Below are 25,577 nucleotides of genomic sequence, written 5' to 3'. Positions count from 1 at the left end.
ACTTACAAAAATAATAACAGGTAACATTCATTGGGCATGTAGCATGGTAAGTAGTTTTATACCCATTAGCTCATTTAATCCTCAAAACAACGCTGCAGGGTTGCTATTGTTATTTTAAATTTTCAAATAAAGAAACTGATTTCAGACCTACACATATGTTGTATTGCTTATATTGCCTAGTTCAGCACAGGCCAGCAAGTCTTCTGTTTCACCTATGGCACGAGCCCCACAGATCAAATGTAGCCCCAAAGCCCCGGTACACTTTGGTGGCCTGCAGCTGTCCCCATATTTTCTTCAGGCTCTCCCTCTTCTCAGTAACTGTATACTGTTTGCATTCATGAAGGTTGTCTCTAATTAGGCTCACAAAATCCTATGACCTAAGAAATTAGGCTATGAAGGAGAAGAGTAAAATATGGCCATTGAGCAGGTTTACATGTTTTGCCAAAAGAGTCAAGAACGAGGCCAAAGATGGAGAACAGAGCATAAACACTTGATAACGTTAGGTTGAATTCGGGGTAAAAGGGGAAGAGAAGACAGAAGGACCAGACACAAGTGGTGATGTTGATCTTACATGATGAGAGGAAGAATTCCTCCTTTACTGTAACAGCCTGGAATGACAAGATGGGTGGAAATCCAGGTGCTTGTGTAAGGTTGCAAGGGGGAAAATGACATTCTGACTTCTACTTTCTCTCTGTAGTAGGAGGTGGGGCCATCTGCTCAGAACAAGGGATATAACAAGGGAAATAGGAAGAGAGTGAAGAAAGTCTGAAGCAGTTTGAAGGGAGAAAGCAAACTGACAACCATAATAGCTTGGCTAGGTAGAGTTGAGGGTCTGTTTGAGGTTGAGACTTCTGAATACTTAACGGCACCAAACTTTTCTGCTGGTTGGTTTTCTCCTTCAGAGCTCAGACAGTGGAGTGGAGACCCAGACCAAACATATAGCTGGATTCATCCAGGTATTTTGTCAACTGGGTTAAGCTGGTAATTATGATGCCTTTAAGAATGTCTCATTAGGTCCACAGTGATGCACCGTCGTCTTGCTGAAGCTCCAGCCACTCAAAGGTGCCAGTTCAGGCCTTTTCAAGGCAAACCATTACAATGCAAAGAGTTTCATTTAGAAAAGTATGAACATAAAATAGAACCATAGCAAACCTTCACCACATTAAACATCAAAGATCTAAGGACTCAGCTACTTTGACATGTATATATATACTTTTAACATCTTTATTGGAGTGTAATTGCTTTACAATGGTGTGCTAGTTTCTCTAATGGAGAAACTTGTGCTTTCATTTATCTATGTTATATAAAATCTAAAACTATCTTACCACCCTGTCTCTGGCACCAAGCACATTACCTGACACATGTTAAATATACAATAAGTGTTTAGTGAATGAATGTTACAATATGACTTGCTATTGAGATAATAAAATTATTCTTAGAAACCATGGTCTTGGATAAGATGACTCAACATCATAAGGATAGTAGTTCTCTCTAAAGTAACATAAAATTAACACAAAAATAAACAAATTCAAATTTCAGTAAAATACCAACAAAAGTTTTTTGGAGTTAGATAAGTTTTTATTAAAGTTAAGTTTTATTAAAGTTCATATGAAAAAATAAACATTCAAGAGTAGATAAAACAGGGAATTCTCTGGCAATCCAGTGGTTAGGACTCCGCACTTCAACTGCAAGGGGCCAAGGTTCAATCCTTGGTCAGGGAACTAATATCCTGCATGCAGCGTGGCATAGCCAAAAAAAAAAAAAAAAAGCATAGATAAAACAACACAAAAAGAAACAAAAGTAAAGAGGACTAGCTCAATCAAATATTAAAATATATTATAGAGCCTCTATAATTAAAACAATGTGGTAATTGGAAGATGAATAGACAGGCCAGTGGCATAGAATAAAACCAAGTACATATGGAGATTGGTATGGATAAAGACGGCATCTCAAATCATTCGTAATAAAGATGAACTTTTGTAATAAATGATTCTGGGATAACAGCTAGACCACTTGGAAAAAAAAATTATATCCATGATGAATGGTACATTTACTCATGAAAATGAGTACATTTACTCATGCATATGAGTAAACTTCAAATGCATGAGGAAAATAAAAGTATAAAACAAAGACATACAACTATTAGAATAAAACATGGATAAACTCTTCTTTAACATTAGTATAGGGAAAAAATTTGAAATTATCAAAATTATTAAATTATCAAAATCTAGAGGCAATAAAATTAAAGATTCATAAATGTGACTATGCAAAAATACAAAATTTTGCATGGCAAAAAATTCACCATAAAAAAAGCCAAAAAACAACTACAAACTGGGAAAAAATATTTGCAACACGTATTACCAATAAAGATCTAGTATCCGTAATATATGAAGACCTCTCAAAATTTGAGGAACAAATGACAAAAAAACCTAATAACAAAATGAGAAAAAGCTATGAACAGATAATTAGCAAAAAGAAATATAAAAATGACTCAAATACATGAAATAATGTTCAAACTTATTCATAGAGATATGTAAGTTAAAATAATACTGAGATACCAACTTTCACCTGTCAGATTGGTACACATTCTGTTGAAAAGACCTTGTGGAAGCAGGCACTTTCTTATTTGGTGGTGGAAATACAAACAGGTACATCCTTTTGGTGGGGAATTTGGCAAACAAGTTAGTATAACAAAACTACCCATGTACCTACCTTTTGACCCAGCAATCCCACTTCTAGGATCTCCTAAAGATACACTTCCAACAATATGAAAATAGATATGCACATTGCACCTTTGTCTGTAATTGCAAAATATTGGAAATAACCTAAATGCCCATACATTGAAAACTCTTTTAAAAGCTATGGTAATCCAGAAAATGCTGTAAGAAATAATGGTCTCTATGAACTGCCATGGATATATATATATTTTTTTTTTAACATCTTTATTGGAGTATAATTGCTTTACAAAGGTGTGTTAGTTTCTACTTTATAACAAAGTGAATCAGTTATACATATACATACATATGTTCCCATATCTCTTCCCTCTTGCGTCTCCCTCCCTCCCACCCTCCCTATCCCACCCCTCTAGGTGGTCACAAACCACCGAGCTGATCTCCCTGTGCTGTGCAGCTGCTTCCCACTAGCTATCTATTAGGTTCTTCATGATCTTTTTTTTTTTTCTTAGATTCCATATATATGTGTTAGCATATGGTATTTGTTTTTCTCTTTCTGACTTACTTCACTCTGTATGACAGACTCTAGGTCCATCCACCTCACTACAAATAACTCAATTTCACTTCTTTTTATGGCTGAGTAATATTCCATTGTATATATGTGCCACATCTTCTTTATCCATTCATCTGTTGATGGACACTTAGGCTGCTTCCATGTCCTGGCTTTTGTAAATAGAGCTGCAATGAACATTTTGGTACATGGCTCTTTTTGAATTATGGTTTTCTCAGGGTATATGCCCAGTAGTGGGATTGCTGGGTTGTATGGTAATTCAATTTTTAGATTTTTAAGGAACCTCCATACTGTTCTCCATAGTGGCTGTATCAATTTACATTCCCACCGACAGTGCAAGAGTGTTCCCTTTTCTCCACACCCTCTCCAGCATTTATTGTTTCTAGATTTTTTGATGATGGCCATTCTGACCGGTGTGAGATGATATCTCATTGTAGTTTCGATTTGCATTTTTTTAACACCTTTATTGGAGTATAACTGCTTTACAATGGTGTGTTAGTTTTTGCTTTATAACAAAGTGAATCAGTTATACATATACATATGTTCCCATAGCTCATGGATATATTTTTAAGTGAAACAAGCAAAGTGTAAAAGAGTATTTAGTATGATATCTTTCAGTAAGAAAAAAGGAAAAAATGGGTATGTCAGCTTATTTATAAAAAAAGAAACAGGAAGGATTAACCAAAACCTAATGATACTGGTTATATACAGGGGGTAGATGGGGATGGAGTGTAAAAACATGTGGGAATTGGAGCAAGATAAAAGGGAGGGGAGGGGAGGCGTGACAGTTCTCTGAGTATAACATTCTATGTCCTGACCTTTAGAAACACGTAAAGGTTTCATCTACTCAGAAAATATATATAATTTATAAACCAGGATTAGGGAGGGAGGACAGACTAAAACTGGAATAACAACAGTGATAAAGGAACTTAGATGTATTACAAATTAATGGCATAACCACGATGAAGGAGTTGGCAAGGAAGAAAATGAACAAACAAGGCAGGGGAGCAGGGACGGGGGAGGGGAAAAAGGAGGGAAGGAGGCAGGAAAGAAACACATTCACCAAATTTTGCATAGTGTACAAAAGTTAATTTGTAATAGTGTACAAAATTTGCATAGTGTACAGAAGTTAATTTGTAAATAAAACTTCTAGATGAAAACATTGGGCTTCACCAAAATTAAGGCTTTCTGCTCTTTGAGAGGCACTGTTAAAAGAATGAAAAGACAAGCCATAGACTGCAAGATAACTTTGCATATCTAATATCTAGTAAAAGTCCTATATCTAAAACGTATAAAGTGGGACTTCCCTGGCAGTCCAGTGGTTAAGACTCTGCACCTCCACTGCATGGGGCACGGGTTCGATCCCTGGTCGGGGAACTAAGATCTTGTATTTCACGTGGTGCAGCCAAAAGAAAAGAAAAAAGAATAAGGGAGGTAAGAAGGATAAGAAGGGAAGCAAAAATAAGTCATTCCCTAGGCCATCAGATCCTAGTGTCAACAAGAGTTGCTTGATGGAAAACATAATGGCTCAAAAGGCAGAGCGTCATTCTCTTAAGAGCTTCAGAATGTAAATACATATGTGAAGCTAGTGAAGCAAAACGTGGTTGAGAGGAAGAGCCAGGGACCAATCTTGGAGATCAAAGAGCAAGCTCATTGCTCTTACCTAGCTCATTGTTTATTTGCAGAGACTTAGTGGAGTCTCTTTTTTAAAGCTTGGGGCATTTAAAGTCATTACTCCAGTGGAATGATTGCATGACTGTCTTCCACACTGTTATGTAATCCACCTAAGCTGGAATTCAATTCCATACAACCCAGGTACCCTACTGTTTTGGGCTACTCTGGGGGAAAACAAAATTCATTTATGACTTTCCCTTGATTTCAAGGTGTTTAAGGAAAGTACAAACACATAAAACACACATGAAATAGAGAATAAGGGCCAAAATTAGTGGTATAAATAATAAGTGCAACAATAGTTCAGGGAAGGAAAAGTTCAACATAGATGAAAGCAGCTTCAGAGTAGAGCTCATTCCTCCCTCTCTGAAACTTACAGAACTCCTACTTGCATGGCACTTAGTATTATTCTGTCTTGCATTGTAGTGATTTGTGCTCTTACCTAAATCCCACTACAAGATAGTGAGTTCTTAATCCAAGACAGTAGCCACAAACTTTCTAACCGGGACTCTTACAGTATCTAGCATAAACTTACTTTTTACCAGGTGTTCCAAAATGCTTATTTGAAGGTGTCTGATTTGGGCCTAGAGCTGACCCTTAAATGATAGATTGTTTGGAAAGGAAGAGAGGAAAGGGATAAGCTAGGAGAACAATCTCATCAAAAATAGAAAGAAAGGGCAAGATATTTCAGATCCAGTGGTCAAGCAGGAGGGGGTTCACCCAGGAAGGATAAAATGAGATGGAAAGGCATATAGAGTCATATTGCTAAGGCTAAGTTATGAAATTTCAACTTTCTCATATGGGCTGGTAACTTTCAACAACACAGGCTAGGGGAAGTTCAAGTCTTCTGAGGTTTTTGAAATCCCAGCCCAGAGAAGATCAGATTGATAGCAGGACATTAAGCAACCATGATTATTCTGAAAATGCTTCCCAGATGATTCATACACCCAGCTTTTGCTTCTGGCCATCGAAAGGCTTTGAAAAAACAGCATAACAACAACTACGAAAATTATATGAATGGAACTGTTAAAGCGTTTATTCAAAGTGAAAAGGCTTGATCTGAAATATACTTTATGTGTCAACGTGTACAATAGTCAATTTAAAACTCCTGATTCTAGTTCAAATCTAGTAAGAGGATTTGTTCAGTCAAGACACCTTCAAATATTTTTTAATATAAAATGATATTTCCTATGGATATTGCAAAATTAAAAGTTTAGGTGAGAAAGCTGCCATATTCTTGCTATTGAATTTTGGGAAAATACTGACAGGTGGGGGGAAAAATCACCCCCAAGCCCACCATACAGAGACATCCATTATAATATGCCCACCTAATTTTTTTATACATCTTTATTGGAGTATAATTACTTCACAATGCTGTGTTAGTTTCTGTTGCACAACAAAGCCAAACAGCCATATGCATACACATGTCCCCGTATCCCCTCCCCCTTCTTTCCTTTGCTTAGCCAGCTTCGCTTCCCCAACCCCATTTAAAAATAATATCCATTTGGGTATATAACAATGTATATATAAACATGCGTGCAGTAAAACAAACTTGGTTATCACACAATTTGCAATTGATTCCCTTCCTCCCCCCGGTCACCATTATTCATTTCATTAACCTTGCAAACGGGTGTCTGTGATATTAAACTATTTCATTTTGGGACTCTTTTCATAGCATTACCGTAGGGTTTCCATATATATCCACTTTATCTTAACAGTGTCAATGCAGTTGGGCTCCCCATGCAGTTTTTACTTAGTGGAAGCCGTGCTTTTTTTCTCCACTCCATGGCCCATGCTGTCATCTGGCATCAGAACAAAGCTCTAATGGCCCCAAGTATCCAAAAACTCCTTGAAATCTGTTTCTTCTGCTTCTGCCTGAAACCCCTTAACTGAAACCAAGTTAACAGCGCAGGCAAATTATGGAAGAGACACCATGCTTTTCTCTCCATCCCCTAATCCTTCTCTCCACCTGCTCTGCTTTCCCCCAGCTGCCCACACACAAACCTACTTTTCCAGTTTCCTTCCTCAGTACAACCCGATTCAGGCAGGTGGATACATGTGGACTCATGCATTCACCAGACACATCCAAACATGAATCCTAGTTTAGCTCAGCCAAAGGACCCACACTGCCTAAGCATAATTAAAAATATTGATCATTCCCTAGAAGAACAGTAAGAGAATGAGCTTCATGACTGCTGATAGATTGCCCCTGAGTCACTTGCTTTTCATAGCCAATTTTTAAAAACATGATGCACTATTCAAGAGGAGTTGTCAGGATGTAGAAAATCATTGCTCAATTTACTTGGTGATGAAAATGGCCATTATGGTTTTTATGCAACTTTGTTTCTGTTATGTAATTCTTGTTGAAATACTGTTTCAACCAAATTATTTGGTAGCAAGTGCTGAACAGGAAAGCACCAACAAGTTATCAACCACAGCAAGGACTCAATCTGGGTTGTACTGTGAAGAATGCAGCTTGAGAAATACACCTTGTGTCACTGGGCAAGAAGGGGAAGCAGAAAAAAACACAGTCTTGCTAATGGAATCACTGAAGGGCAAGCTGCTGCCTAGGTTGAAGAATCCACCTGAGAATACAGAACCCACTCAATTCCTAAATGTGGGGAGTTGAAGTTATTAAACTGACTGAAAGATTCTTCTCTAAATTCTTCTCTAAGTATATCAAAGTAATTCTTTCAAAAATGATTCATAGAAGTTCTATTTTCTGAGTCCTTAAACATTTGCTACCATAACACATGAACTAAAATTAACTCAGCATAAAATTTCACGGTCACAACGTTTTCTCTCAACAGTCTGCAGATGGTTCTTCAACGGCCACATCAATCTGATTTTTACTATTTTGCAGGTAACATTTTCCACTTTCCCTTCACTGGAACGTTCACAATTCCTTTTTTTTTTCCCCCTTATGTACCAATTCAGAGACTACTATTTTCTTAATAGTTGGTATGCAGTTACCCCTAGGGAGAGACTTACCTTTGTTGAGCAAAGGTTTTGATAAGCCTAAAACGTAAAGGTTTAACCTCCAGGACCAGGGCCCATAGACTGATGGGTTTAGGCTTGAGAGGTGGGGTATATTTGACTGAACATGTCATGTGCCTATGAAGCTAGCCCCAGCCAAATGTGATCCCCATGATTTGATTTAGGTGAAACATTTTTGCCAAGACTACTACGTAGGTGATGTTGTGCACCTCCCATCACATCATATCAGGAAAAAACACTAAGGTTTGTTTATTCAGTTCAGGAAAGTTTTCTTGATAGTGTTTTGATCAGTGCTTCTATTCTATTCAATATTTAATTTGATTTAATCTTCAGTAAGAATATCATTCTTAGGCTGGACTTTAAATTCTTTCGTCTCTCACCTTGACATTCCTTTTCCTTTTTATCTTTTCCCTCTAATTTTTGGAGGGCTTCATCAATTTTTCCTTCAAATTACTGACTCAATTTTCAACAGTGTCAATTCCTCCTCTTTACTATTAGCCTCCAATGGAAATATCAATTCTACTATGAAATTTTTAGTTTTCTATCAGCCTTTTCTTATTCTATCCATCTCCCCTTTCATCTCATGCATTTTCTTTTCAACCTGTTTTTCTTTATAAACATTCTTCTCTTGGGAAAGAGAGGCTATTTTCTCATATCCTATAGAATATGCTAAATTTTTTTTCTAAAATTCCTTTGGGTGCCTAAAATTGGGAGCTTCTAGAAATCTGAGCTTTCAGGGTGATGTTCCTTTCCCCTCGGTCTGCAATATTTTTCAGACTCCATGTTGTGGAGTTCTAGTTCTTGTTTCTGATTTAAACTGAAATCTTTACATTGAAAGAGCTAGCAGACAGTGTATGTTTCTCAACAGAGACAGTATTCAAATTTCTCTTGGCAACACTCCTCAGAACTCCCCTCTCAAACTGCAGTTTTCTGAAAGATTGATATGCACAGTTTATATCAAAATTCCCTGTATCCAGGAGATGTTCATCTGATTTACTCAGCTAGACTGAATTAGGATCTTTTCCAAGTAGCATTACCTTGAGTTTTGACCCCGGGTTATATTTACATGTTAATTTGTAGCCACTTTCCAAGAATTAACTGCCTCTGATTTGTGTTCTTACTTTCTTCGTTTGAAAATTATCAATAGCAAACTCGACTCACCAAATACTGATCAAGCACTTTTCATTTATTCACTGTTACACACCATTCAGGCTTAAATCCTTCCTTATAACCTGAAAGAAGATCGGGGACATTTAACACAGGAATATTTTGCATCCGTAGTCAAGGTTAAACACCACTAAGAAGGGGTTGTGTTTTGCTAATTGTTTTTATTTGGCATTTGCACTTCTGTCTGTAGAATGAGGAGAAAATGCTAAGATATTAAGACTGGGAGAAGAAAAGTAAATTGAGGAACTTGGTGGCAGCTACTCCAGGATATAGCCATTTAATTTAGAAAAGAGGTAGAAAAAGAGAAATCATGAAAAAAAAAGAGCTGTCAGGCAAAAAAAGATTACATCCCTTAAACAATGCAGAAAATGTTCTTGGCCCCACAAGTATTCAGGAGTGCCTTTCTCAGCCTCTTTGGAAGTAAAGATGGAGACCAAGATGCCTATCAGCAGGGTAAAAAGTGTATAGTTGTCATCTGTAGAAAAAAAAATAAAAAAATAAACCATCTAATTAGTATTCAACTTGTACAGAAACTTCTCTCTTAACCTCTGCTCCTTCTGCTTCAGTCAGCCCATGCTTGATTCACATCTCACCCCTATACCATTGTCCCAAAGCCAAGACATGCTAGTGGCCTTACGATCACTGACCAATGGCAGCCCCACTTTTCTGTACCCAATTTACAAGACACCTGCAGTCTGGAAATTATAATGGATTGCAGCTTTTTTAAAGCACGAGCAAATGAGTCGAAGAGAGGATAGGCAGACAGTACAGAATTGCATTATAAGTCATCAAGGGACTTCCCTGGTGGCGCAGTTGTTAAGAATCCGCCTGCCAATGCAGGGGACATGGGTCTGATCCCTGGTCTGGGAAGATCCCACATGCCGTGGAGCAGCTAAACCCATGCACCACAACTACTGAACCTGCACTCTAGAGCCCGCGAGCCACAACTACTGAGCCCACGTGCTACAACTACTAAAGCCCATGCGCCTAGAGGCTGTGCTCCGAAACAAAGAGAAGCCACCGCAATGAGAAGCCCGCGCACGGCAACAAACAGCAGACCCCGCTTGCCGCAACTAGAGAAAGCCTGCGTGCAGCAAAGAAGATCCAACGCAGCCAAAAATAAATAAATCAATTAATTAAAAAAAATAAGTCACCAAAACAAGCTCCACAGGCATCAGGCTTGAGCCCAGGATTTCTGAGGAATGTCCATTTTTTTCTTTGGTTCTGCAGCAATTTGAACTCAATATTCTGATCCCCAAGTACCAAATGATCAGTTTAACTACCAAAACAACCTACACACACAAAAATGGAGGAAAAGAGCAAAAAAGAAAGGGAAAATTAACTACAGAAGTAAATACACAGAAGAGAAGTTGAATAGTAGTCTAAAATATTACCCTACACACTTTTCTTCTGAGAAATTCATGTTTAACTTAGTAAATTTTGCACTACTAGGTTAATTCTAAGAGGCTGAGGCTTATTGCTCAAGGAAGAAGAAAACAAAAAGACCAAAGAGTAAAATTTGTGGTCTTGCGTAGACACAAACCAAAATCTTCAAAGCCATTAAAATGTAAGGTTTGTGCACCTGAGAAAGAAAAATGTTTTGAAATATTCAAAAGCTTGGCTTGGATACTTAAAAGGCACAGTTGAAATAAAAGGCCATAAAGTATATTTAAGAACAATAAATTGGAATAAGGACATATAATAAGGTATTTAGTAGATAATAAATGTTTGTAAGGTAATAATTTATAAGGATGTATAATAACTCTTATCCAAGCAACTAAAGAGTTTGAAGAGTGGTTAAGAGAAATACACAGCAGTTTGATGCAAGGACCAGCGCCATCCTTCCTCTAGGGGTTGAGTTGCCTATTTGATGGGTGGGGTAGGATGTGGGAACATTTGGTAATAGGAACTCCAGTTAGGTCTAGAGTTACCAGAGCAGAGGAGGTTATGTTTAAACTTTCCAGGATGTAGCTCATGAACTTGCAAGGAGTTACATCTCCTACATGACATCTGAGTTGTAGACAAGCAATGACCGAAGGTGGCATCTGGGGAGACTGGCTGACACACACCAAGTCGGAGTATCTTTGACTCCCTACTCCACACACTCCCCCACAGGGCTCAGAGGGGTCTGATAGTGAGCCAGAGGACCCAGCAGAATCCAAGTCTGGTTGGAGAGGTTGCCAAGAGTACCAAAAACAGCTGGCTGACTTCCGAAAAAATGTGTTTTATTTCCGTACTGAGAGGTGACATCCCAGCTGGAGGCTGCATTTCCCAGCCTCTTCAGCATCTAGGTGTGGCAGTATGTCTAGTTATCGCCAGTGGAATGAAGCAGGAGAATTTTCCCATATTTTTTCCCCTTCTCTGGCTGGAAGAAAACATTCCAAGACCCCGAGTGATTGTTCCTGCATACAGTTTGACAATCACAATGAATTCACAAGGGGTACCTAGGATATACTAAATATTCACAGGAAATAATATTATCAGTAGGACATACCACAGTGAACTAAAGGGGGCACCTGAGATATTATAAATCTTTGAGGAAAACATAGTACCATCTGGGACACCGAGTAAATTACTACTTCTAAATTGTTTGGCCCTAACTAATTAATGAAAGAAACTGTTAGATATTTCTTTGGGCCTGCAGCCCCAAGAATGTATTATTGAGACGCTTGGGGCACTATATGAGCGAGGAAAGATTAGAACATCTGCCTTAGAGAATGGTGGAACCACAGGTGAAAGGACACTGGATTCTTACATTTCTACACGAAAGAAAGCCAGCAACTAAGCAACTCCCACATTGGTCTGGAATATGAGTCAGAAATACATTTTGGTTGCATTAATCCATTGAACTTGGGGAGTTTGTCATTACCTAACTAATACACAGAGCACATAGGAATCCAGACCTGAGGCCAAGAGCCTCAGATGTCAACAGTGGATTCCTGCCACTGTTGTACCACAAGGAGGACGGAAGAGATGAACTTCATCTCACTGGAGGCCACCAAGCCAAGAAGATGGCTCACAGAATAGATGCCTCCTATTCAATGCCCAGTCAATACATAAGCCCCTGAAATGACGATCAGCCTCAGGAAAGGGGGAAAGAATAAGGAGGAGGTGAAGTTTGCTTAGAATTTAGCCCAAATGAGACTGAGTAACCTTAAGTTTGGTATTCTCAAATTTCTACCATCAATGGATAAGTGTTTGAAGCTAAGCCAATCATACCTTTTGGAAAAAAACCAAATTTACATGATGGACATTTTATTCTGGAACTGTAAAATTTTGAATCCACCACATATATGTTACAGCAAGGGAAGAAACATAGACGGAGGCCACTGTCTCTGTTTCTACAACTGGTCCCCCAGCTGTAGTTATTCATGACTTCTCTTTTCCTGTTCCCTTTGCTTTGGGCCAGCATCCCAGCTGGTTGGCGTTCTTTGCCCATCGGAGTGAGGGGCCTGAGTCACTGGAGGGGCGGCCTAGGAGAGGTGACAGCGCTCTAGTTAACCTTTTCAGGAGGACATGGTGATACAAGGGACTCTCCTGAGCTCCTTCTACTGCCCCCTCCTGCTGAGTAGCAATGCTATATTCATTCAATTGTCAGGCTCACTCACTCTGACCAACACTACAATCCTATTCTTGCCTGTTTCTTTCACAGGAGCCCAATAAAGGCCAGGCAGAAATTTAAAATTCCAATTCAGTGAAACAGTTATTGTGTCTCTTGGTGGAAACATATCTCCTCCCTTGTTCACTGAAACTCCAAAACCAATAGGGTCCAGATTCATGAAAAATTGGTAATAGGAACTGGGTAATGAGTGGTAAGTAGCCCAAACCGCACGTGTCTATCTGCTACAGAAGTGATAAAAACATTGCACAGTCAACGTCTTCTTTGGTCCCCCTCCCTTCAGCTTTGCTGAGTTTAGCTGCTCATCTCCCTCCTGGCTATGTAAACTGACAATTTAAAGAAGGCAAGATTTATCATCCTCGAATTCAGTGATTCTCAACTGAGGGCAACTTTGCTCCCTAGGGGAATGTGTGGCAATGACTGAAGACGTTTTTGATAGTCACAACTTAGAGGGAGGTTCCAGTGCATAAAGACCAGAGGATGCGTAGGACCACACCCACAACAAAGAATTGCGTGGTCCAAAATGTCATGGTACTGAGGCTGATAAACCCTGATCCACTTAATTTGTTTACATGTATAACTTGCTTCCCGCACTAGAATGCAAGCTCTGTGAGGGCAGGGACTTTGTCCTGTTTACTGTTCTGTGCCTGGAACGTGGAATTCAGCAAGTATTTGATGACTAAATAATAGATGAATGAGTGTCTCTCGTAGTTCGCATCAGGCATCTTACACGTGATCACATCCAACCACTTGCTTCTTGGATTGGAAGGGTTATAAGGTGAAGGAGGGTGGTGGAGGGTAGTATGACTGAAATATTTGGGATGGCACAACTTCCTTTTAAAATTTTTTTAATTATCTATTTTATACATATTAGTGTGTATATGTCAATCCCAATCTCCCAGTTCATCCCACCACCACCACTCCGCTTTCCCTCCTTTGGTGTCCATATGTTTGTTCTCTACAACTGTGTCTCTATTTCTGCCTTGCGTTTTTCTAGATTCCACACGTATGCGTTAATATACGATATTTGTTTTCCTCTTTCTGACTTACTTTCTGACTTCCTTGAATGTCCTATTGTAGCTCTCTTCTCGACATGGCACAATCAAAATGTTCATAATTTTCCTTCACTATTATTTTCTAACTTGAAGAAAAATGGACATTGCAATTTTTACAGTGTCCTCAATTCCTTCATTCATGTCTATTCATTACATGATATTATCATCCAAGTACTGTGATAGGTGTTGTCACCAAACAAAATTATGACTTAGGACTCGTGTTTAACATTTTGCACAGAGAGTTGATGTAATTGTTCTGTATCTTTTCTAGCGATTACAAATGTGTTTCCCCTTCTAGGAAATGTGCCTCTTTTCCTCCCTTCCCATTAACACTTCAGTTAAGCTTGGAAGAAAGATGGAGAAGAAGGGGGTGTCTAGGCCCCCAGCTGGGTTCCCTCACAGACCCTTAAGCAGAGCTCTATTGCGGCGATAACGTCAGCTTCCAGTACCTGTTTATTTATACAGTTTTATCCCTACTTGCCTGTCATAGACATGCTGTTAATGGTCTTTATATCACTGGTACCTGACACAAAAGGTGGGCTCAACAGATGCTTACTGAATAAATAAAATGCCTTTTGCCTACTTCACAATGTCACCCAGGGCACCCTCTGCCGACTTCACAATGTCTCTTTCAACTGATCCTGCACAGAAATGGGGACTTCACAGGGGGTTTGGAGATATATCTGGTTTCAGACCCGTCTGAATCACTCGCCAGTGGTGGATCCAGCCAATGAAGAGAAAAGCAAACGATCCAAAGTCTAGAGCAACAGTCAACGGATTTAGGTTAAACAGCCTGAGATGGAAGGGCACTAACCTGGAGTTAGAAGGACCAGTGAAGACCTCTCCAGAATGGCGAAGAATCGGAGCTGCGTGTAGGCAGGGGTATGCATTTCTCCACGGCCAGGGGGTCTCCTCCCAGCTGCTGCAGACGAGTGGTCGGCCCTAGAGGCTAGCCGTGTGGACATGAACTGATTTGTTCCAGCCCAGGGCCGCCAAACCGCCCGACGAGTGAGGGGAAAGCAGCACGTAGCCTCGGCAGGCCCCAGAAGTTTAGCAGGTGAACTGTCTCAGCCCTGCCCACAGGGCGCTAGAGGGTCAGAAGGGTCCCGCCCTTCCCCGACTGGGGCCCAGCAGGGCGAAGGTTGTCCCCAAGGCCACGTGAGCCTTCCTCGCCTCTAAAAGCCCCAAACAGGCCGGGCTCATGAGAGAGGAAAGTTAAGGACGCTCCAACCTCTGCATCGCTCCGCCCCACCACCGGCAGCAGAACCGCTCTGCCAACAGCCGCCTGGTCCAGCCGAGCGGAGATCGCGGCCGCCGAGCGATGTCCCGCCGCAGCCCGGACGGGAGCCTCGGGCTGCTCTCGCCGCCGGCCCTGCTGCTGCTGCTGCTTCTGGCCGCCGTGGTGCCGTCGGGCCTGGCAGGTGAGCAGCGCGCCCCGCGGGCAGCCCGGGAGGGGGGCGCCGGGAGGGGCCCTGGACGCCCGCGCGCTCCACGCTGAGCCCGCGCCGCTCGGTGAGTTCCAGAGTCGGGTCAAGTTTACTTCCCGCGGGTGTGTCCGTCTGGTTTCTGGGTGGACGCCAAGGAACGCGCTTCTGCCGCGGTTGCTCCAGCCCTGCTGGAGCTCGGGGATGGCCCCAGACGAGGGCATAGGGTGTGTGCTTCTGCGAATTTAAGAAGCGCTGGCCAGAATTCCTGGCAGACAAATCGGTTCGCTCCTGCACGACTCTTGGCTTTGCTGAGCCTTGGCTGGTCCTAAAAGCGTCAGCCAAAGGACATCTGAATATATTTATTCGCACCATAGAGAGGTATGATCCCAGAATGCCACTTTTTTTTTTTTTTTTTTTTGCCTTAATTGACAATGACTTTGGTTTAAAATGATGAGAAGTGCAGCCTGGTATTGTCAAGTTTGATATGTGCCAGGCAGCGTGCGGAAGGATGTGTGTTCTTTCATATAATGCTCACTACAATCCTAAGTAGGCTTATTATCCCCATAATACAGATGAGAAAGTTTGAGACTGAGAGATTTCAGTAATTTGCATAAAGATACACAGCCAATGAAGGCAGAGCTGAAATGCAAAAGGCCATTTACTTGACTACTCCCCTCTTAGTAAAACAGGTTTTAAAACTGTTTTATTCCTACAGGTATTGACACTGACCCTTTGCCTAAAAAAAAAAAAAAAAAAAGTTTGGGCTTTGTCACTTTCATTCCCAATGAGTAAAACCAACATTAAGTTAAAAAAAAAAACCTGAAAGACTTGAAAAGTAATATTAAGAGGGGATTCATTTCATTTTATTTCCTAATCCCTTTTCTGTGCTGACCTTGTGAAAGACTAGGGTGGGGTTTGGGAGAGCAACCCCTTCCTAAAAGCACCTACTGGTTCTTGTTCCTCCACCTTCCTTCAGCAAGTGTGTGCAGTCCAGATTTCAAGGCCTTTGCTTTCGCAACTTGCCCACTTATCATTCTTAAATATTTCCAGTCTTTGAAGCTGCCTGGGCTTCTGAGCTGAGAAGTGACCAATCCCAGGCTCCTGACCTGTGATTTGCCTGCACATTCTGGAAGTGGTGGAGTCCCCATGCCACCCCTTAGCCCATTGAGACTACTCATTAGGACACACCTGGGACAGGCTAGGGAGCGCCCTGGAAATGGCTTGTGTGTCTGGAGTGCTGGCGGAATCTTCTCTCCCTTTTCTGTTCTTCTTTTGGATTATTGGGATTGTTTTAAATGTTTCTGTAGATGTGAGGGGCAGCCTGAGGAGTGAGGTGGAGACCTTGTTTTTCTGAAGATGGGGCACCGTTTATTCAAGAAAATATCAGCCGACAAGAAACAGCTTCTTAAACTGAGTTCCCCAAATAAGAAGCTGAAGCCATGCCAGGTGGAGGGAGTCAAGGCAAAGAGTGAGGGCACTTCTGCTGCAACTGATCCTGATGGCACTGTGCCCAGCAATCCAGAAAGACGTCTTATCATGGCATTGAGGAATGACTGGTGATGCCCACCCCGACTGTCTCAAAAGATGCGATCTCTGTTTCCTTTGTTCCACCCATATTAACCTGTTTTCTAGTGCAGCTTTTGGGGTCTTTATCTTACCCTCAACTGCTGGACTGCCAACAACTTTTGGGCAGAAAATGGGGCCTTTGCTACCCCTTGCTTTCCATGTTCTCTCTGAAATGCCCAGCTCAGTACTCAGCATTTCACGAGTGCCCAATAAACACTAAAGGGATTGTATTTTCAACCCCCTGGAATGAATTTTATATCTGCTAACTTACACCTCTTTATCCAAAACCAACTTCCTTAATTTTTGAAAGTTACGTTGTAGTTTCATTATTCTAGAAATCGGCAAACAACTACCAATTCATCCTAGCCATATATTTCAAACTATTAAAGACTTCAGACATATAATTGCATTGCCTTTATCTTTCCAGACTTTCAAGCCCCACATGTGTTTTTAGGATGTCTTGTATAATTTTTCTTTTCTTTTCTTTTTTGCTACATAGCTTGCAGCTCCTACCAGGGATTGAACTCGAGCCCTTGGCAGTGAAAGCTCGGAGTTCTAACCATTGGACCACCAGGGAATTACCAGTTTTTCTAAGTCGTATGTATAGTGCAGTCAGGTTGTCACCAGGGAAAGAGGTGGGTTGGTTGCCAAGAGACTCGTAAGGTGGCATGTGCCTTGTAAAACTGGTTCCAGATCTGGCCCTGGGACTTGCAGGGCTAGACTCCAGAACTTCATTCTTTCCGGTTCTCCAGAGCTGATCAGATACAAGGAAGCTGATTTGTCCTGATAAACACACGTCTATTCATCAAAATACTAATTGTTGTTCATTTTTATCAGACTGGTTATTTGTGTAGCCTGCTCCAGGCACATCCTCACTGCAATCAAACTACACAGGATAAAACAATATCAGGGATTCTTAGGCTGGGGACCTGATTCATCTGCATCTCACTAGGACTGGACACTTCAGTCAGCCCATGGGTCCTTCTTACCAGACACTGCTTGCCCAAAAACCTGGTCACCAACTCCTTTTCCACTCTCCCATGACTCACCAGTGCCACGTGAGACTAACAGATTGCCTCTCTAAAGAGGCTAATCCCTTTATGTGGCTGTCGAGGAGTTTACAGTCCTGGGAATTGTTCAGTCTCCTTAACTGATGTAGCAGACCTATGGCTGAGGCCAATCTCAATTGATCCTTTGTCTCTGAGAACTTTCTTATTTCCAGATTCCCTGAGGAAGTTGCTCCATGTGTTCACTCTTTCTATGGCAGGTCTTCATTCTTGGAAGTCAAGTTAGAGAGATATGATGGACTTCCAAAACAGAAGCTGTAGAGCCAGACTGCCTATGTTTGAATCCTGGCTTCAATACTTACTAACCACATGACCTTCGGTCAGTTATCTAACCTCTCCATGCCTCAATTTCCTCATCTGTAAAATGGGTATTATAATAATATCTATATCATAAGTTTGTTGTGAGGAACAGTGCCTGGCACATAGTAGGGGCTATAAAATTGGCCAGCTATTGGAATTGCTTTTCTCTAAAAAGGCATCGTGGATCTCTTGATAAGGCAAAAGGATTGCAAAAAGATTGTTATAAAAACAGAATTTTTTCTTAATCATGGCCTAACATTGGGGTCCGTACCAGCACATTAAGCAGCTGTTTCAGAAAACACTTTCCTGGGTTATAACTGTCTGAAATCATCTTGATTATTTTTGCCACAGTGCAATTTTTATTAACCATGGCTGCTTTAAAATTTCCCAACACTTTTCTGTCTTTCTGAGACTCACTAAGTCTTCCTACAGCTCATTCCCATTGTCTTAGTGTTTTAGATCCAAAAGAAGACAGTGCTCTGTGTGAACTCAAACATTTTCTTGTGCTCTTTCTATACTAGTTTTTTTTAATGTGGTATCTTTTTTTTTGAACTTTTTATTTTATATTGGAGTATAGCTGATTAACAATGTTGTGATAGTTTCAGGTGCACAGCAAAGTGACTCAGACATACACGTATCCACTCTCCCCCTAACTACCCCCCCATCCAGGCTGCCACATAACATTGAGCAGAGTTCCCTGTGCTATACGGTAGATCCTGGCTGGTTACTGGTTTTAAATATAGCTGTGTGTATATGTCAATCCCAAACACCCTCACTATCCCTTCCTTCCACCCTTAGCCCCTGGTAACCATAACTTCATTCTCTAAGTCTGATTCTGTTCTGTAAATAAGTTCATTTGTATCATTTCTTTTTACATTCCGCATATAAGCGATATCATACAATGTTTCTCTTTCTCTCTGTGACTTAGTTCACTCAGTAAGACAATCTCTAGGTCCGTCCATGTTGCTGCAAATGGCATTATTTTATTCTTTTTAATGGCTGAGTAATATTCCATTGTATATATGTACCACATCTTCTTTATCCATTCCTCTGTTGATGGACATTTAGGTTGCTTCCATGTCTTGGCTATTGTAAACAGTGCTGCAATGAACATTGGGGTGTGTGTATACTTTCGAACCATGTTTTTCTCTGGATATATGCCCAGGAGTGGGATTGCAGGGTCATATGGTAGCTCTATTTTTAGTTTTTTAAGAAACCTCCATAGCGGCTGTACCAATTTACATTCCCACCAACAGTGCAGGAGGGTTTCCTTCTCTCCACACCCTCTCCAGCATTTATTGTTTGTGGACTTTTTGAAAATAGCCATTTTGACTGGTGTGAGGTGATATCTCACTGTAATTTTGATTTGCATTTCTCTAAAACTTCGCGATGTTGAACATCTTTTCATGTGCCTCTTGGCCATCTGTATGTCTTCTTTGGAGAAATGCCTATTTAGGTCTTCTGCCCATTTTTTGATTGGGTTGTTTGTTTTGATGATATTAAGCCACATGAGCTGTTTGTATATTTTGGAGACTAATCCCTTGTCGGTCACATCATTTGCAAATATTTTCTCCTGTTCTGTGGGTTGTCTTTTCATTGTGTTTATGGTTTTCTTTGCTGTGCAAAAGCTTTTGAGTTTAATTAGGTCTCATTTGTTTATTCTTGTTTTTATTCCCATTACTCTGCGAGATGGATCGAAAAAGATATGTCAGAGAGTGTTCTGCCTATGTTTTCCTCTAGGAGTTTTATAGTGTTTGGTCTCACATTTAGGTCTTTAATCCATTTTGAGCTTATTTTTTTGTATGGTGTTAAAGAATGATCTGATTTTATTTTTTTACATGTAGCTGTCCAGTTTTCCCAGCACCATTTGTTGAAGAGACTGTCTTTCCACCACTGTATAGTCTTGCCTCCTTTGTCATAGATTAATTGACCATAGATGCATAGGTTTATTTCTGGGCTTTCTATCCTGCTCCATTGATCTATATGTCTGTTTTTGTGCCAGTACCATATTGTTTTGATGACTGTAGCTTTGTAGTGTAGTCTGAAGTGAGGGAGCCTGATTCATCCAGCTCCATTTTTCTTTCTCAAGATTGTTTTGGCTATTCGGGGTCTTCTGAGTCTCCATACAAATTTTAAGATTTTTTGTTCTAGTTCTGTGAAAAATGCCATTGGTAATTTGATAGGGATTGCAATAAATCTGTAGATTGTCTTAGGTAATATAGTCATCTGGACAATATTGATTCTTCCAATCCAAGAACACGGTATATCTTTCCATCTGTTGGTGTCGTCTTCAATTTCTTTTATCAGTGTCTTATAGTTTTCAGAGTACAGGTCTTTAGCCTCCTTAGGTAGGTTTATTCCTAGGTATTTTATTCTTTTTGATGTGATGGTAAATGGGATTGTTTCTTTTTTTTTTGGTGGTATGCGGGCCTCTCACTGTTGTGGCCTCTTCCGTTGCAGAGCACAGGCTCCAGGCGCGCAGGCTCAGCGGCCATGGCTCACAGGCCTAGCCACTCTGCGGCATGTGGGATCTTCCCAGACCGGGGCATGAACCCGTGTCCCCTGCATTGGCAGGTGGACTCTCAACCACTGCACCACCAGGGAAGCCCGGGATTGTTTCTTGAATTTGTCTTTCTGGTCTTTCATTGTTAGTGTATAAAAGCGCAACAGATTTCTGTGTATTAATTTTGTAACCTACAGCTTTACCAAATTCATTGATGAACTCTAGTAGTTTTCTGGTAGTGTCTTTAGGATTTTCTATGCCTAGTGTCATGTCATCTGCAAACAGTGACAGTTTAACGTCTTTTCCAATTTGGATTCCTTTTATTTCTTTTTCTTCTCTGATTGCTGTGGCTAGGACTTCCAAAACTATGTTGAATAAAAGTGGTGAGAGTGGACATCCTTGTCTTGTTCCCGATCTTAGAGGAAATGCTTTCAGCTTTACACTGTTGAGTATGATGTTAGCTATGGGTTTGTCATATATGGCCTTATTATGTTGAGGTAGGTTCCCTCTATGCCCACTTTCCAGAGAGTTTTTATTGTAAACGGATATTGAATTTTTATCAAAAGCTTTTTCTGCATCTATTGAGATGATCATATGGTTTTTCTTCAATTTGTTAATGTGGTATATCACACTGATTGATTTGCAGATATTGAAAAATTGTTGCATTCCCTGGAATAAATCCCACTTGATTGCGGTGTATGATCCTTTTAATGAATTGTGCATTCGAATTGCTAGTATTTTGTTGAGGATATTTGCATCTATGTTCGTCAGTGATATTGGCCTGTAATTTTCTTTTTTTGTGATATCTTTGTCTGATTTTGGTATCAGGGCGATGGTGGCTTCATAGAATGAGTTTGGGAATTTTCCTTTCTCTGCCATTTTTCAGAACAGTTTCAGAAGGATAGGTGTTAGCTCTTCTCTAAATGTTTGATAGAAATCGCCTGTGAAGCCATCAGGACCTCGACTTGTTTCTTGGGAGTTTTTTAATCACAGTTTCAATTTCAGTGCTTGTGATTGGCCTGTTCATATTTTCTGTTTCTTCCTGGTTCAGTCTTGGTCTATATGTCTATTTTTGTGCCAGTACCATCTAAGAATTTGTCCATTTCTTCCAGGTTGTCCATTTCATTGGCATACAGTTGCTTATAGTAGTTTCTTATGATCCTTTGTATTTCTGTGGTATCAGTTGTAACGTCTCCTTTTTCACTTCTAATTTTATTGATTTGAGTCCTCTCCCTTTTTTTCTTAATGAGTTTACTAAAGGTTTATCAGTTTTGCTTATCTTTTCAAAGAACCAGCTTTTAGTTTCATTGATCTTTGCTCGTCTCTATTTCATTTATTTCTGCTCTGGTCTTTATGATTTCTTTCCTTCTACTAACTTTAAGTTTTGTTTGTTCTTCTCTAGTTGCTTTAGGTGTAAGATTATGTTGTTTGAGATTTTTCTTGTTTCCTGAAGTAAGATTGCATTGCTGTAAACTTCCCTCTTATAACTGCTTTTGCCACATCCCTTAGGTTTTGGGTCATTGTGCTTTCATTTGTCTCTAGGTATTTTTTGATTTCCTCCTTGATTTCTTCAGTGATCCATTGGTTGTTTAGTAACATATTGTTTAGCCTCCACATGTTTGTGTTTTTTACAGTTTCTTTTCTTCTTGTAGTTTATTTCTAATCTCATAGTGTTGTGGTTGGAAAACATGCTTGATATGATCTCAAATTTCTTATATTTACCAAGGCTCTCTTTGTGGCCCAGCATGTGGTCAATCCTGGAGAATGTTCTGTGTGCACTTGAGAAGAATGTGTATCCTGCTGCTTTTGGTTGGAATGCTCTATAAATATCAATTAAGTCCATCTGGTCTAATGTGTTATTTAAAGCTTACGTTTCCTTATTTGTTTTCTGTCTGGACGATCTGTCCATTGATGAAGGTGGGGTGTTAAAGTCCCCAACTATTACTGTGTTACTGTCGATTTCTCCCTTTATGGCTCTTAGTATTTGCCTTATATATTGAGGTGCTCCTATGTTGGGTGCATATGTATTTACAATTGTTATATCTTCTTCTTGGATCGATCCCTTGATCATTACGTAGGGTCCTTTTTTGTCTCTTGTAATAGTCTTTATTTTAAAGTCTATTTTGTCTGATATGAGAATTGCTACTCCAGCTTTCTTTTGATTTCCATTTGCATGGAATATCTTTTTCCATCCCCACTTTCAGTCTCTGTGTCCTTAGGTCTGAAGTGGGTCTCTTGTAGACAACATATATATGGGTCTTGTTTTTGTATCCATTCAGCCAGTCTGTGTCTTTTGGTTGGAGCATTTAATCCATTTATATTTAAGGTAATTATCGATATATATGTTCCAATTACCATTTTCTTAATTGTTTTGGGTTTGTTATTGTAGGTCTTTTCCTTGTCTTGTTTTCCTGCCTAGAGCAGTTCCTTTAGAATTTGTTGTAAAGCTGGTTTGGTGATGCTGAATTCTCTTAGCTTTTGCTTGTCTGTAAAGGTTTTAATTTCTCTGTTGAATCTGAATGAGATCCTTGCTGGGTAGAGTAATCTTGATTGTAGGTTTTTCCCTTTCATCATTTTAAATATGTCCTGCCACTCCCTTCTGACTTGCAGAGTTTCTGCTGAAAGATCAGCTGTTAACCTTATGGGGTCTTGCTCTTGTGGGCAGGGATGTGCTCAGTAAAACTTTAGTCCACTTGCCTGTTGATGGATGTGGCTGTGTTCCTTCCCTCTTGGTTGTTTGGCCTGAGGCAACCCAGCACTGGAGCCTACAGGCTGTTTGGCATGGCAGCCTCCGGGAGGGCTCATGCCAATGAGTATTTCCAAGAAGTGCTGTTGTCAGTGCCAGTGTCCTTGTCCCTGTGGTGAGCCACAGCCGTCCCCCCCCAACCCCCTCACAGGAGACCCTCCAACGCTAGCAGGTAGGTCTGGTTCAGTCTCCTATGGGGTCACTGCTCCTTTCTCCTGGGTGCAAATGCACACAGGCCTTTGTGTGTGCCCTCCAAGAGTGGAGTCTCTCACTGTGGCTTCTCCTTTGTCTCTGGATGTGGGTATCTTTTTTGGTTGGTTCCAATGACTTACTGTTGATGTTGTTCAGAAGTTAGTTGTGATTCCGGTGCTCTTGCAAGAAGGGGTGAGTGCATGCCCACTCTACTCCACCATCATGAACCAATCCAAGCTCTATACTAAGGTGCTTATAAGAATGTATACAAGATAAGTTCCAGAAATGGGAAGAGCCTCAACTAAAGTGATACATAGGGAAGAAAAGGAAATAGATAAAAGCCTGAGGACTTGGTAAATGGCCAGGAGGGATGACTTCCAGATCAAAGTGGTGGATGTTTCTTGCCTTTATCAAGGTGAGAACTAAAGGAAAAGGCACTTTTTTGAGGACTGGGAACAGGGTGACTTTAGTTTGGGACACATGGAGTTTGGAATATTTTGATAAAATTTAGGGAGGTTCTCTCATAAAGATTAACCTACACATATTTTGACTGAACATTTATTGTAGACTTTGACAGGGCAGAGACAAGCGTAACACCACGTTTATTGATTAGACCTTAGCAAAAAACTTTTTTTTTCAAAGAGATAAGTTCCAGAAGAATTTCTGGGAGAAGTACTTATGAATCTTTATTATTAAATTTTGTTTCCTGGTCCTGAATCTGATAGCAAAGATCAAAAACTTTCTCTGGAAGAAAATTTAAAAGATCTTCTTTCAGTATTGAAATTGAGGTAGAACATTTTAAGTAACTATTTCATGGTGATTTACTTTCCATGATATATTAACTGTTTATCACGTGAACTTCATCTTGGGTCTTGGTTCTGACACGCAAAATAGAAACTTTAGTTTTCACACTTATTTAGACATTATTTTTACTTTTGTCACCTGTTATGTTTTGTTGGATTCCAAATTTCAAAGCATTACTATTGAAATAGCAAAAAAGGTAGTAGCAACAATAATGGAATGAATCTCAAGGGATTAATTTTGTTTAACATTTTAAGAGTTTTTTTAAAAAATGCATTTGTTTCACCTTTTTTTTTTAATAGAGAAGATTCAAGTTGCTCCTACAACTTATATTTCACAATCTTTTGATAATTTGGCTTTAAGATGTGGCTAGAAAATGTATTAATAATGTTATTATGTAGGTTTTTTGTACTACTGTGAAACAGGAATTTACTTAATGTGGTTAAAAAATGAAACTAATAGAGGTAGTGAAATTATGAGGAAACTTGAGTCTAAAATTTGAAACTCTCTGTCTGTATAGACAACAGATATGTTATCATCTTCTTGGGGAAAATTGTGCAAGTCTCTTGATTGAGAGAGACAGGCTTGCTCTGAAATTTGTCCTTCAGTCTTGGTATAATATAAGGTAGTGTCGAGTTACTCAAACCAGACCTAAGATATCAAAATTCTAATCTGCAATTAGAAATTAAGAATTAATATACTGTAGATGTGATGTGAATCTGTCTCCAATGGTGACCCTCCAGCCAGTGTGAAAGTTGGGGATTTACGTGGCCATATAATAAAGCATTGTGTTAAGCCCAAAGGAGCCAATACAATGAGATTTAAGATGCTACCCCTCATTCTTAAGAAGTTTGTAATGAAATTTATTGGACCAAATACACACAAATACATATAACTGAAGAGTGATCTAGATGAGCGGTGAGCTGAGTGCCGAATCAGAATGGGGCAAAGTTGACTTTCTGTTGATAAGACTTTTGGCAAGAACTCTGAGTTAAGCCAGCAATGAAGAATAGGTACATTTTTAGGAGATGAAGGAAAGAGATCATTCCAGAGCCAAGCAAATCTCCAGCATTTTTATGTATTAGTATTTTGTTTCCTTGAAGCTCTTTTTTTTAAAAAAACTAATCCCTTTCAACCTGCCTTGTGTATCAGGCACATTATTCATCCCACCTCACATCTTCTTACCTGCCTTTTATTCTAGTTTCTCGTATATAAGCTGAAGC

General features: G+C 40.0%; 1 protein-coding gene and 1 long non-coding RNA gene across 2 annotated transcripts in view; one reads left to right on the top strand and one right to left on the bottom strand.

The window, feature by feature from the left end:
* Positions 1 to 25,577, bottom strand: part of LOC149747957 (uncharacterized) — a 66,638-nt gene that overhangs the window by 37,735 nt on the left and 3,326 nt on the right. The gene's annotated exons all lie outside the window — the stretch shown is intronic.
* PLBD1 (phospholipase B domain containing 1) overlaps positions 14,963 to 25,577 on the top strand; it is a 68,909-nt gene continuing 58,294 nt past the window's right edge. Inside the window, exon 1 of the mRNA XM_022577648.3 lies at positions 14,963 to 15,173. Coding sequence (XP_022433356.1) covers positions 15,074 to 15,173 — 100 coding nt within the window. The 5' untranslated portion in view covers positions 14,963 to 15,073. The remainder of the gene's footprint in view (positions 15,174 to 25,577) is intronic.

This window comes from Delphinapterus leucas, chromosome 11, assembly GCF_059928025.1.
Source record: "Delphinapterus leucas isolate spDelLeu-1000000601 "Yukka" chromosome 11, BTC_Dleu_Yukka2, whole genome shotgun sequence".
Lineage (NCBI taxonomy): Eukaryota > Metazoa > Chordata > Mammalia > Artiodactyla > Monodontidae > Delphinapterus > Delphinapterus leucas.
Note: the sequence above shows the minus strand (reverse complement) of the source record. Positions and strands in the feature narration are given on the sequence as shown.